We start from the raw sequence: 14,185 nt of genomic DNA, 5'->3' as shown, positions 1-14,185 counted from the left end.
GAATGTCTTCTCTTACATTGGCTTTATTCAGGTCTGCCCTTAGTCCATTGTCATTTCAACATAAGGGTTAGAAGTCTCTGAGGTGTTCTGCATTTGGAAAGGGAAGACTGGTCATTGAGACAGAAGAAAAGAATAAGGTAAGTTTCCAGTTTCATTCTCAATTGTCCATTAAGTTTTCTAAAAAGGTACTGCTTTTTACTAGCCCTCCATAAAATGTCTTTTACATATAATTTTTCCAATTGAAATGAGATACATAATTCACTCTTTATATTTTAAGGGTGGTATGGCTGATACAGAGTGAAGGAGAGTCAAGTATACTGATGCTGGTAAGGCAAGCTAGGCCAGGCTATGGAGGGTTTTGTAGGCCATGATAAAGGTTCTGATCTTCAGTGTAAATAGGATAAGAAGTCATTGATACGGTTTTAAGCAGTTGGAGGGATATGATTTGGATGCAGTGCAGAATTAAGTGCAGGTGGAGCAAGAGGGAATGCAAGACAGGAGACCAGGAGAGCAGGCTGGAGGTGCATGGGGATGTTGGGGAGGGACTGCTGGAATGGAGAGATTGGAAATACTGTATTTAGATGAACTCTGTAGAACTTGATGTTTGGACCAGCATTATGACAAGATAAACCTTAAATAAAATTTTCCAGAGACCACTTGCAAATTAATAGCTGAAAGTACTGATTGCTACTAGTTTTCCTTATTCAAGTACATTCTTTCCATATTTAAGTGGTGAAGAAGGTGCAACTGACTGGGAAATAAATTTGAGCACTGACCCAGAGCACAGTGGAGTACGTGGTGGATTTATTTTTAACCTTAAAGATTTCTGGCCACTTTAATAAAACATCCTCACAAGACAATTGTAACGTCACATTAACTAAGGATTGTTCAGCTACAGAGTTCTACAGAAGTGCAGTTATGTTTTAAATTCTCAGATTCCTAAAGAAGCATTCAGAGCCGAAAGGAAACTCCTTAAAAGAGGTTTAGTTTACCCAAGGTCACATGAACCCCATGGCAGAGGAGTTTGGATTCGTTCAAGAGATCTCACATTCCAGGCAGACCTTTCCATTAACTTCCGGGCCTTGGTTTCCTCATCTGTAAGTGGGGTGATACCTCCTTTGTAGGATGGTTACAAGGCTTAAGATTAATAAGCATGAGGCTCTTGGTTTAGTGCTAGGTTTACATCATTAAGTGCTTTCTGAGGGTTAGCCATTATCATTGGCCTGCAAGGGCAAGTCTAATCTTGAAATACCAGAAAGACTCAGACACAAACCCCAAGCACAGAACTATAATGTGAACCCAGCAAGAGAGCAAGCCGTTGACATTGGGAGACTAGCATGCCCAAATTTAAGGTCTGGTTCTAGCACTAGCCATGCTGTATGACTTAGCCAAATTTTTCACACAAAAGTTAATCTTCCATAGTAAAAGTATGGAGAAAATTCTTCTAGAAGGAACTGTACAGGCACATGGGTAGGCAGACTAGTTCTGTCCCTGTGTAGGAAGGACTACACAGCCTACACAGAAGAGAATGATAAGGGCATAGATATAGGCTCTGGCCTGCAGCCAAAACCCGGAGAAGGCTCAACATGACTGTCTTATGCCCTGTGGCTTTTCCCAGGGCCCCCTGTCATATGTCAAGGGTCAGAGCATAGTTAGGAAAAAAGTGTTAGTTTTTTTCCAGTCAGGGCTAAGGAAACTGGAAAGCAGGCCTAACTGCCTACGTTCCCTAGCTTGAGGACTGTTCTTCCCTTCTCTCTACATTGTGTAAAGGTGTCTTGACAGGAGGTATTACATCAGATTTTACCTTGTTAAGGTACAAAGGGAGCTTGTGCTTCTATGGGATCAATTAGGTAGAAATAAATAAATCTAACTTCAGAACAAACACAATTGGTCCCAATATTTTAGTTGTTTATATCTTCCTCTTTCCAAGTGTTTGGGAAGAAAACCAGTTATTAAAAACTGCCAGGCTTCTGGGGGAAGTGCTGGGAGCCTCTGGACAGGCCTCAGCATAGGTCCTGGCAGCAGCCAGTACAGTGCCAGAAGGCTTGCATGGCACTGCTGCTCCCTGCTCAACTATAGCTTCTCTATTACTATCAGGTGCTGCATTTTAAGCAGAACTGGGGATGAAGTGGGTGAATCCCTTAATTTTGCCCCCATAGTGTAGCCACCCTTCCCTAGCCCCTGAGGCCAAAACAAAAAGGGTTGCCAGACACCCAGGTTTTATTGGTTCCACTTTATTGCTCAAGTGCAGAACTTGAGGTGAGCCTGGACCTTTAGCAACGTGCAGAGAAGAGGCTGGGGGTGGGGGTGAGGACAACCTGGCTGAGAAGGGAAACTGATCGGAAGGGGAATACTGGAAAGGAGCACAGGGAGTGGTAACCATGACTCCAGAAGACATCATTAACCATACCATTTGGGGTGAGGAAGAGAACTGAGAAGTGATAAGCACGACAGTGGTTTTTCCTATGCCTCTAGCACCCACCTCGAGGCCACATGTTTGGAAATGGATAGGGAGGAGGAAAGAATGAGATTTGGCTGCCCAGGATGTCTCCCTCTCTACCCTGGTTTCACATCTGACCCTACATCTCTACCACTCACCCCCTTCTACCATTTGAAAAATGGACATAGCAAACAGAGGAAGCAAAATAAATTAACATTCTGATGTATGCATGTGGATGGACATTCATTCACGTGTAATGGGGGAAGAGGGAAGGGAAGAGGCGGGGCCACAACACCTAAAATGATCCCCCACCTTAATCCCCCAGCCTACTCCTTTTCCCTTCCCCTCAAAGCCACCATCCAACCAGATAGAAAAATAAAGGTCTAATTCACTCAAAATTCTTCAGTTTTTACAAAACGAACAGGGTAGAGTAGAGTAGGGAGCAGGGTAGTCAGGCAACCGTAGGAGTAAGGATGGGGAGAGGCTATGCTTCTGTCTCCACCTGAGACTGGCTCCCTGCCACATCCTTCTTCTGCTCATCCTTCATCTCTGTGTCAGCATGATAGTCTCCCGCAGCTATTGCTGCCTTGGCCTGTGAGAAGAAGAAGATAAATTCCAGTTCTCATTTGGCGCTCAGGACCTCTGATGAGAAAGGTGACTTTTACGCCATGTCACCACTCTTGTCTGCCTGTACTCAACTGATCTGGTGACACACTTATGTTCACTTAGCATGATGCCACCATGTATAGTATGTACCCACAAATAACTCATCCCCCAAGTGAAAAAACATACTCGTTAACTTTTAACTGAATTACACACCCAGCAATTCCCTTTCTAGGTATGCCCTAAAGATACACCTGCACATGTGCAAAACTATGAATTTATAAGATCATTTATTGCAATACTGTTTAGAACTCTACTTGGCCAACATGGTAGCTACTACACATGGCTACTGAGCACTTTAAATATAGCTAGTTCAAAGTGATGTGTTTTAACTATAAAATATGCATTGGATTTTGATGACTTAATCTAAAAAAAAAAAGAAAAACAAATAGGATTTAAAAAAATTACATGTTGCAATATTTGGATACCTTGGGTCAACTAAATAGTATTAAAATTAATTTTACCTGTTTCTTTTAACTTCAACCTAATAGAGAATTTAAAATTACATATGTGGTTTGCATTATGTTTGTATCGGACGGTGCTAGTTTAGAATAGTGAAAGATTAGAAATAATGGACCGGGTAAAAGAGATATGATGTATCTGTACAATGGAATGCTATATAAGAAAGAATGTAAAAGCTCTTTTAGATGATGTAAAATGAGGTTCCAAGTATGATATGAAGAGAACATGGTATAGAAAATAATAGGTAGAGCATATTGCCTTTTATTAGGGAAAAAGGAGAAAACAAATGTGTCTACTTGTGTATGTATTCAATATACTGGAATGATACAAGAACTGATAATATCAGTTGCTTTCGGGTGTTGGAGACTTTTCATTAAACATTCTTTTGTACGCTTTAACTGTGTAAATGTATTACCTATTTAAAATAAATGTTTAAAACCTATGTTTTACAAAGGCACATAGAACATACATTGGAAAGCACACAGAGCACCTGACCAGAGAGGAATGCCGGCTCTGACAGCAGGAGATTTTACTGAGGGAGCATACATACCATTGCTCCAGGGATGAGGGCAACTTCTGGTTTCCAGGACTGGCACAGACAACCACAGGCACAAAGAGCCCACACCAACTGGGTTGGGCACAGGGATGAGGTAATAGGATGGACAGGAAAAAAGACTTTACCTCGTCCCTGTGCCTGTCCTCATCCTCACCTTGCTCTCCTCCTCAGCTAGCCTCTCAAACATTTTGGCATAGAGCTTCTTCTCCAGTGCAAGCTGCTTGCGAATCCGCTGCTGGCAGATAGCCAGCTGGGCCTTGGCGGCTTTGTTGCTGGGGTAGAGCTGCAGGACCTTCTGGAAGTCAGCCCGTGCCAAGTCAAAGTCATTCACTGCCAGGTGGGCCTCTCCTCGGCGGAAAAGACCTTTCTCATTGTTGCCGTCCAGTTCCAGGGCCTAATGATGAGGGAGGAAGCAACAGTGAGACTTCAGCTCCTGCAGCTTATCTGGCTAAGACTCAGTTCCAAAGGCTAGCCCCCAGGAGGATGAGGTGGAATGGAAACAGCTGGCTCCACCCCAGAAAGGAGTCTTGGAAATTAAACGGAAAGGACCAAGGTCTAGAAAAGTACCTCATTTAGTCCAAGAGGCAAAGAGAGAAAACAGGTCTTTAGATGGAAGAGAAGGACCTTTCCATTCTCTTTAGAATAAAGCAGGTATGTAAGAGGGAGAGGCTAAGAACTATGGGGGAGAAAGCACTTATGTAGTTCTTCCATCCAGTGTTTCCTTCTATCTGTGGGTCAGCTGCCTCCTACCACTGAAGCCAAGATGCTTACTTCTCAGAGCCCCTGCCTCTGGGCTCTTAATCTCAGAGCTCCCAATGGTCCATCCTGCTACCTCTACCCTAGTTACTGAGGGCAAGTTTCAGACACACTGGCAGCTATCCCCTAACCTTGCCTGTAGAATGCTGCTCCCTTGCCTTCTTTAAAGAGGCCTCACCTTATTACAGCTTTCAATGGCAGCTGAAAAAGCCTGTAGCTTCAGCTGACACATGGCCAGATTGAGGTGGGAGGCCAGCCGAAGGGCCTGTGCCTTCTGTGTGTCTTCCTCACTCAAGAAACTTGACTCGTATTCCAGCCAGGATACAATCTTCTTGTATTGCAGTAAAGCTTGCTTGTACTTGCCTTCCTAGAATGAGAGGGAGGCTCAGGCACACAGCACAGGTTTAGTGGCACCAGGCTGTCATATCCTATAGACACCAGTGACCTATGGGCATGAGAGAGTCTTGCCCAACACCCAACCTTCATGAACCCAGACTAGACCAGCTAGTTCAGTTATATTAGGTGAAGACTGTAGGTGCCACTTGTCTACTCCTTGGCAGAAAATGACCTCAGTCATCACTGGGGAGGGCAGGCCCAGAGGAGCCCTCCCTGGAATGTCCTCAGTACCATGGCTGCTGGCTTACCTTGAAGTACACAGTGCCTCGCTCTTTCACTATGGTGCTCTGTTCCAGCTTCTCCTCTGAATTCATCTCCCAAGACTCCTTGGCCTGCCGTCCCCCAAGGGAGAAACATAGTTGTCAGCCACACCAGAGTCACCTACAGGGTGGGACCCGAATTCCAAATAGGGAGGACCTTGAGCAAACTCACCTTCTCAAAACTCTTGAGGTGGACTTTATATTTCAGCTCAGCATTTGGTGGGATTTGGAACTTTTCCTTCCCGACACTGCCAAAAGCATAGCTACGGGGGGCAAAAAAATCCCCTCCAGGTCATCTCAGCAGCGCTTAATATGTTCCACACTGAAAGGGCTTCCTGCCTGCTTCCTGGAAAGTACCTCCCATCCTTTAAGACTTGTTTCAAATGTTTCCTGTTTGGCAAAATCTTCCCTGACCTCTTCACACAATTAGTTGGTCTCTTAGCATCTTATATATCCTTCTAATAACTCACACTACACATTGGCATGATTACTAATTTAAATGGCATCTCACTGAAAAGTGAGTCACCAGATGGCAGGAACAATGTCTTTGAAAACTAGGAATTTTCAGCATTATGTCTGGCACACAGTAGGTGTCTTTCAAGAAATGTCATTAATGAGTGAATGAATGAATGGGAGATGAAAATCTTGATGTCAGTTGAAGAGGGAGTCTGCAGCAGCGATGACTGAAAAGACTAGGCTCTGATATAAAGAAATGTGGACAATTATGGCCAAGCTCCTAAATACGATGAAGAAATCATAATGGTGTATGTTTGGTGTGCTCGGCAACACAGTGAACTCTAATGAGGCTGTGAGGTTAGCGAACACATGTAGGAGGAAAGGATACACATGGCCTGTTACACAACTCACTGTTGACACATAGATCTCTGACCTCAGTTCACCCACCTGCTCTACAAGGGGGCCTGCTCCTCACCTGGGCTTGAGGTACACAATGGAATATTCTCCTTTTTCCATGTGCTGAATGGCTTTCTCCAGCCCACAAGGCAGATGCAGAATCTCCCCCTCACCAATCTCAAAGTGGAGCTCCCGCTGGTCAAATACCTGGTCCTGGTAGTATCCTTCCAGTGCGACTGGCATGCAAGAGAGGCAATGTGTCAGGGGCGTGAGAGCAGGCAATTGAAGAAGGATGCCATCAGCTTCCCTCTATCACCGTATTGCTTCTTGCCCTCAAGATGCCCTTGTGTTCTGAGACCTGGAGGGATGTTAAGAGGCTATGATCCAATCCCTCATTTTACAGAGAAGAAAAGAGGATCAGAGAAAGGAAGTGACTTGCCCAAAGCCACCCAGAGACAGAATTTAAACTGAAACCCCTGACTACTGTCTCACCTTCCACAAGAGCACCATCATTGGGCTTGGCAAAACCTTCGCCCCGAGTCTGTATTCTCCGGATGATTCCGCCATCTTCTTCTTCTGTCAGGTCCTCTCCCTTGAACTCGAACAACTCCACCTGTGGGACAAGACATAAGGTGACACAACTCCTTTCAGCACTAACTCGTCAACAGTGAGATACAACTTTTCTCTCATTAGAAGAGTCCCTAGTAACCACCAGACCAGGTCTGACCACAAGGGCAGCCACACTAGGAGTGGACGAAGTAGCATTTTTGCTAAGTTCTCAGGATCTAGTCTCAACTTTTGTAGAGGTGGGCAGGCCACATGGATTTCAGTTAACCCCAGATCAATCTATTTGATTGCTCCACATAATGAAGACATGTTCCAGACAATCCTAATTCAGCTACTTGAGAAACCCAGTCTAACAGGCATTAGAAATGGCCCAATATCTTTCAGTAGTCTTCTGAACATCCTCCAACTCTCAGTGGTGATTAGGGCTCAATCATTTTCAGACCGAACAGTGTCAAGTTCCACCTCCTCGGCGAAGACTTTCCTCATCCCTTTGATCCACAGGGGAGGCATCTCTCCTCAACTCTGATGTCTAGAGCAGGGTCCCAACCCCCAGGCCATGGACTGGTACTGGTCCAAGGCCTGTTAGGAACCAGGCTGCACAGCAGGGCAAGTGAAGCTTCGTCTGTATTTGCAGCCGCTCCCTAGCATCACCGCCTCAGCTCCACCTCAGATCATTAGGCATTAGATTCTTGTAGAAGCACTAGTCCCTGGTGCCAAAAAGGTCAGGGACCGCTTCTTTTATAACTGCATACAGAATCTGACCTCCTGACTCCTTTGAGTTAAAATTATACCCCATTTCCTCTGGGTCCTGCTCTTGAGATAAACATATTTCAACCCCTTATCCTGCTTCGAATGTTAAAAGGGGTTCATGGCCACCTCTTTGCACCTGAAACCTCATGGCCCACATTCTGGCAGCATACAAGCTATGTGTACAGCAGAACCAAATGCCCTCACCATTTCTCTTCTCTTCTAAAGCCAGCCCTTTAGCCTTGGCTACATTGTTTCTAAGCGGGAGGAAGGACTGGAGGGCAGCCAAGTCGTGAGCTGAGATAAGGCTGGCTCATGGCCTTGCTCTCTGTGGCTGGACACTCACCTCAAACACAAGTGTGGCATTGGGAGGGATCTTTGGAGGGCTGCCTGACAAACCGTAGGCATATTCTGGTTTGCAGGTGATGTGGCATACTTCTCCCACTTTCATGGTTGCTACGGCAATGTCCCAAGCCTTGATGACCTCCCCTGTAGGTACAGAAAGCAAACAGGTCCTCCTTGGTGGGGAAGCTGGACACTCTTTAGAAATGAGACCAGGAAAATAGAAAACCTGGTTGCAGTAAGTGCTGCCAAGTCCCAAACCTCTTAAAAAAAAAAAAAAAAACAAAAAACCACTCAACTCTGAAACAAAGGAGTTCAAGAAACAAGGCAGTCCACTTCTGACGAGGAAGTGAGATATGCAGAGGTGATCAGGGGAAGGAGAAATAGAAATCGATACTGTTAATAGGACAGTGGAAGCGTAAGAAAAAGGAATAAAAAAATTAACAAACTGTAACAAACTATTCCTCCTTAACCTTCTGAGAATATGGTTTCTGCTTGTGACAGCTTATAACTTCCTTGAAGCCTAGCTACCAAGCCTAACCATGCCTACCTTTTCCCAGGTCAAAGCAGAATTTGTCCTTGCGGTCCAGACTGGAGTCAAACTTGGTGCCATCTAACAGCCAGCCAGTGTAGTGAACTAAGACTCGGTCCCCAATCATGGGTGTCTCCGTGCCCGTGCCCTCTCGCTTGATGACCTGGGAGAAGAGGAAGGTGAGTACCCAGTGATGGGGGCAGAAAGAGGCACAAAACTGCCTGCATGCCTCTGACGGGAACATAGAGGGACTTTTCTACCTCCTTGTAAGTAGATTCAAAGGGCCAATCCTCAAAGAATTCTGATATGGAGCTTGGCTAGAAATCAACTAACTGCCTTGTCTCTCTTGAGGTACAACATGACTTGGTTTGAAAAACGGGAGACAGAAGACCTGAGTTCAAGTTTTTGCTGTCTAATCTTGGGAAATCAGACTCTCCAAACCTTATTTGTAAAGTAGTGATGAAAATCCCTATCAAAGTTGTTAAAAGATTAAACTGATTATCAGCAGCAAAGGGAGAAAGATCTATGCTACGTTTCTGCAAAGAAATAAATATTTATGCTACATAAATGCCAGTGGTCATCAGATCAGAGTTTGGTAGGAGACAAGGAAAGGAGTATGAGTAATGAAGAGTCCAAAAAAGGGAAAGGAATATACCAGATCATAGATGAGCACAGGGGCTCCCAATCAGGTCTTAAACTGACTCAGGAAATAAGCATTCCTTACTGGCAGGGGAATTAAGTCCTTTATTTCGGAGCTAAGAATATTTTCCAAGAACTTATGAGCTTATGCTTCTCTTTCTTAGCACTGATAAATAGTAACTCAATGGGCAACCTGGTAGGTGTGTCATTGCCCTCTACAGGAACGTTTCTATGATAGAATGGCCAGGGGACTGTGGGGTAGAAAAGTTAAGGGAAAAGAGTAGAAGATAAAAGGGGAAATGACCCTTCCTGGAGTAATAACCTTGTAGAAATCACCAGGACACTGGAGTGAGAAGGGGAAGCCACATGTCCATTGGGAGAGCAGCTTGAGATTTCAAGATCTGGGGCAAAGGCATATGCATTTCTGGACCAGACAGGGGATCCCTGAGGTTTGCCCAGGTCACACACACACACGTGCAGCTGTGCAGTGGGCATAGGATCAGAGCTGGGATTTTGTTGCCATCCTAGACTCCGCAGAACCTGCTCTGAACCATGGGTAGGTCCTGACCTAGGTCAAGTCGCCCTGCTCCCTGAGTCCTACACTTTCGGCTATTTGCAGTCGGGTGGTTACACAGCAACAGGCTCCAAGCAAAGAACCTCCTCTCGGCCCCACACCCAGAAGGCCCAAATCAGGAAAGGGGGGGGGCGTGTGTGCCGAGGTGGGAAGGGAACTACAGGTCCCGGCATGCATCGCTCTCTGCTTTTCCCGGGGCTGGGGGAAGCGGGGATAGCAAGGCTGAGCTGGTGACCTGAGTCTCAGCCTTTAGAAAGTAGGTAACGAGAGGCTAGAGGTCGCCAGAACCTTCTTTGCGGCCAGGCCAGGGCGCTAAATCGCATATAGGCCTCTGGGCCTGGAAATTACTTTTGTGACCCGCTTCAGGTCCTAGCTAATATTTAACTGCCAGGGATAGGCGAGCTCTCGCACCGCCACCCACGAAGGCCACCCGGGGCCTTCCCAGCTGCGGCTGGCATGGAAGGAGCTGGCAGCTTGGTCGCGGGGTCGGAGAGAGGTGAGGGAGGGGCGGCGTCGGAGCAGGCCCGCCCTGGGTGCACGCTGCCAGGGGCCCCCTAGCTGCAGCTCGTGTGCACCGCCGCGCCCGGTCTCTCCCTTCTCCGGCCTTCCCCCCCATCCCCCCGCTGCACGGCGCACGCCGGAGTTGGCGCTGCAGATCCAGCCCCCTGCCCGGGCCCAGGCGCCGCAGGGCTTGGGGTGCGGCCGGGCTGGGGACCCCGAGCCCAGATCACAGGTTCCCAAAGGAGCTGGAAAGATGGCCAACGAGAGGCCCGCGCACCTAGGCCACCCTCCTTGCTAGCGTGCGGCTGCCCTCCTGCTCCCAAACAACGCAGCTGGGTCCTGGAAGGCGATGCAACTGGCCGCCGGCTGCACGACACTCAACTACTGGCCCAGACGCTGCAGAGACGGCCGTTCCCGCCCCGTGTCGCGGCCGGCGACTTTCAGGCTCGGCGGTAGGGCGGCTGCGATTAACGCTCGGGGCTCGGCCGCTCCCAGCAGGCCCTGGGCTCCCCTTGCCCTTATACCTTCAGCACGCCTTCATCCTGCTTGGGGCTGATGTCCACTCCCTCGATGGGCAGCGGCGCCGTCTGCACCCCGCTCTCGACCACCTTCATCTCCTCGGCGGTCATTGCCGCTCGGTGCGCCGTTTACTCTGGGAGCTGGGTGGGCGCGAGCCAAGCCCTCTCGGCTGCCGGCCTGTCTGCACGGGGGTGCGGGCGCTGGCGCCTCGGCCGCGGACCTACAAACTGGTCCAAAGCTCGAGCCACTGCCTGCCGGCGCGCTCGCGGCCCGCAGCGGAGTCTGGCGCGGGAGCGGGAGTAGGTGGGTGCTGAGCGGCCGGGGGAGCGATTGGTCTCACCCGCCGCGGAGGGAGGGGCTGGGAGGAGCCGGAGCGGGAACCGGGGACGGAGAGGGCGGGGGTAGAGAAGTTTCTAGAGACCGCGGCGGCTAAACCAGTTCGGTCTCTAGTGCAAAGGGCGCGTATATAAAAATTTCTAGTTCTGGTTTAGTCCTCCTGCTGACTGCCTGGGCTCCCTTCTCCCCTGAGAACCTGAGACTCTGGGGACCGCCTCCTACTCCCGCCGCCCCGCGCGCTCCTGGGCCATCCCTCGCCTGTTTCCCAGTCTAGCTGGATTCTTCCAGATCCTTCTCCGTGCCTCTACATCACTCCTATACCTAAACTGCCAACTCAGATCCATCCTATACATTGCAACCCGCAGCGTGGTTTGCTCAGAGCTGTATAGCCGGATGTGAATGGCAGCGCGTGGGTTTCCCCGACCCGAGATGCGTATTCTTATAAAAGCCGACCGTAAACACAGAAAGCGTGGCCTCCCAGTGTTCACTCGACGAGTACACTTAACGAATTGGGGAGGAAGAGGGGGAGTCCGCGGGGCGGGAGGGGGAGAGAGTGAGTGAGTAGCGGTTACACCAGTGCACAGTGGGCGAAAGCAACCTTGATTACCCCAGAGCTGGGAAGATGTGCCGCTTTAAGCTCTTTAAAATGTTACGAGCTGCCGATTTGCAAGAAATGACCCGATGAACTAAGGATTCTTAAATGGGGCACGTATTAAAGGAACGTTCCCCGACAATAAAACTGCCCTTTCGGTTAATACTTAAAAAGTGGTTTCAACTCACGAAAAAAGTCATTCCGTTTTACTGAAGCCTTGCGGGAAGGAATATTATCTAATTAATATTTGGTTCTTAAATGTTTATAGACTGCCCGTGGGGTAGAGAGCATCTTTACGGTGAGTCAAAGCTCGGCAACATCTAGTTACCCAAACAATAGCTTTTTGACAAAAAGATCCGTCTACAGAGGGTCTTGATTTTGCCCAGCCCTTAATCTCAGTTTAGCATATTGCCTGGTGTGGTATCAATTATTGGCTACATGAATTTGTATTCTAATAATAATAATAATAATTTGGGGGGAGCCCTCGCCATAGGCCCGGCGCTGCACTGTTGTACGCAATTGTCCCATTTAGTAGATAATTAAAAGGTCTGTTAACAGATGAAATTTCAATACCATATCATAATTGATAATTCATCGTAGTCCTTTCTGATGGAACTTCACTGGAAGGAGATGCAGAAGAAATAAAATTGTTGCCTCCAGCACTTTATAACAAACGAGTTTTGCCACAACTAAGACTTTTCTTATTAGATGACTGGGGATACCCTCAGAGGATATGGGAGGTTGATTCTCTAGAGATTAAATCTATTTCTTTTCTTCACTTTCCTTAGTGGGGTGAGACGTAACAATGCCAAAGCCCTCCAAAACTCCATGAGACAGGGATGGAGAGGAAGATGCTGGCTTGTGGGTTTGGCAGTTATCTTGCTGTTGGTTTATGCACCTGCTTATTCTCAGCATGTGCTAGTTTCTTTTGATGCTAGGGCCATTAAGTATTATCTGGCAGAACAAGTTTGGAGAGAAAAGTTCACCTTTAGATTAATGCTTTTTTGCATCTTTTTCTTTGTTGGAAGCACACAGCAAAGGTCTTTTAATTACTGTCAGCACACATTAGTTGAGCACTTAAGATGTGCCTAACATTGTATGAACACATAATTTAATAACAGTAGAAAGAGCAAATGTGTTGGAGTAAGCAAAGAGTTGGGTTGCCCACATACTAACTGTTCAATTTGGTGCAGGTTACAGGGATAGTAACAGCTGTCAATGAGGGTAGTTGTGATGGTTAAAGAAGAGGGAATGTATGTCAGGTATCTAGCGTAGTGCCTGCCTTCAAGGCGGTGGTTAATAAATTATGGTCATGATTCTAAAATGGTAAGTGCTATGGTGGGAATGCAGACAAAGTGCTAAAAATTCGGAGGTCTATAAGAGAGGGGAAAGATAGCGTGGAAGGGGAAGGACAAGAGAGAAAGGTTTCTAGCAAGAAAGTTCTTTCCCCATTCAGTGAGTGAGGAGATGAGGGGGCTGGGAGGTGGAAGGAAGAGGGGAGGGGCAGTAGGAGTTAGGTTCTTGAATCCCAGAGCCAGACCTTATTGTTTCTGGAATTTTTTCTGGTTATTTACATTATATTCTTCTGATTGTAAAACTTACACATATTCAATGTAGAAAGTACAGAGATGTTTTGTTCTTTCCCTCCTCTTCCTTACTCCTTTCCTAGCCCGTTTAAATTAGTATTCTCATCAAAGATATTTAAGTGTAATTATTTTCACCGATATCATTGTCATTCAAAATCCTTCCAAAATATTCCCTTTCGCTAGAGAAAGACAGAACACATTTTTTTTTTTTTTTTTAAATCATCTGCCTTAGTCTATGGATGACTCATGCTGTGGTTGCTGTGGTTAGAAGTCATCTATAGAGTAAGGTAGATGATTTTTTTTAAAAAAAGGCCAAAATGAGCCTTTCTAAGCTCATCCAATTCACATTTCCAGTGGTAGGCCCATCCTTCACAGATGAAGACCTCCTTGTTTTTTAAAGTTGCTATTTTGACCTTAGACTACCAGTGCTCTTAAATATTTAAAAAAAATTATATAATATTTGAATCATTCAAAAGAATGTGAGGTATGTGTGTGTGTATATACATGTACGTACACATGTTACATAACATGCCAACGTAGTGAACCTTGGTAATACATCACCCAACTTAAGAATTAGAACATTACCAATATGATTTGTGTCAAAAATGTAATACCAAAAATGTTAAGGACCCTTATATAATTTCTTGCTACGTTTGCTGTCTGTTTATTGAGAAAATACAACTATACCACTGACCAAAACAGCTACTACACATTTCATAAAATATTTACTAATTTTAGTGATGACAGTTCCATTTTCATCATTTGAAAAACAGTAGACCTCTATGTAAAGTCTGCACGTGATGCATGGGCTCCAGATTGGGTTTACATGTTTTGAAACCTCAGCTGCATCATTCAATACACCATG

At 46.5% G+C, this 14,185-nt stretch overlaps 1 protein-coding gene across 1 annotated transcript; it reads right to left on the bottom strand.

Moving 5' to 3' along the window:
* Positions 1-782: 782 nt before the first annotated feature.
* Positions 783-11,120, bottom strand: FKBP4 (FK506 binding protein 4). The gene is made up of 10 exons (XM_011367845.2): positions 10,812-11,120; positions 8,592-8,736; positions 8,046-8,188; positions 6,878-6,998; positions 6,465-6,621; positions 5,706-5,796; positions 5,522-5,605; positions 5,056-5,244; positions 4,276-4,515; positions 783-3,032 (listed from the first exon to the last, which is right to left on the bottom strand). The coding sequence occupies exons 1-10, from the start codon at positions 10,914-10,916 to the stop codon at positions 2,925-2,927; spliced, it is 1,383 nt and encodes a 460-aa protein (XP_011366147.1). The 5' UTR covers positions 10,917-11,120; the 3' UTR covers positions 783-2,924.
* Between the last annotated feature and the right edge of the window lie 3,065 nt (positions 11,121-14,185).

The sequence above is a fragment of the Pteropus vampyrus genome, unplaced genomic scaffold (assembly GCF_000151845.1).
Source record: "Pteropus vampyrus isolate Shadow unplaced genomic scaffold, Pvam_2.0 Scaffold137, whole genome shotgun sequence".
Lineage (NCBI taxonomy): Eukaryota > Metazoa > Chordata > Mammalia > Chiroptera > Pteropodidae > Pteropus > Pteropus vampyrus.
This window is presented reverse-complemented; position numbering and strand designations above follow the sequence as displayed.

What these genes read in the sequence shown, in the direction of transcription:
- FKBP4 (XM_011367845.2), bottom strand. Translation starts at nt 10,916, where the DNA reads ATGACCGCCGAGGAGATGAAGGTGGTCGAGAGCGGGGTGCAGACGGCG. An exon ending in ATGCCACACTTGTGTTTGAG is followed by an intron (nt 6,999 to 8,045) that starts GTGAGTGTCCAG and finishes CTTGTCCCACAG; the next exon opens with GTGGAGTTGTTCGAGTTCAA. An exon ending in ACCTCAAGAGTTTTGAGAAG is followed by an intron (nt 5,606 to 5,705) that starts GTGAGTTTGCTC and finishes GGGGGACGGCAG; the next exon opens with GCCAAGGAGTCTTGGGAGAT.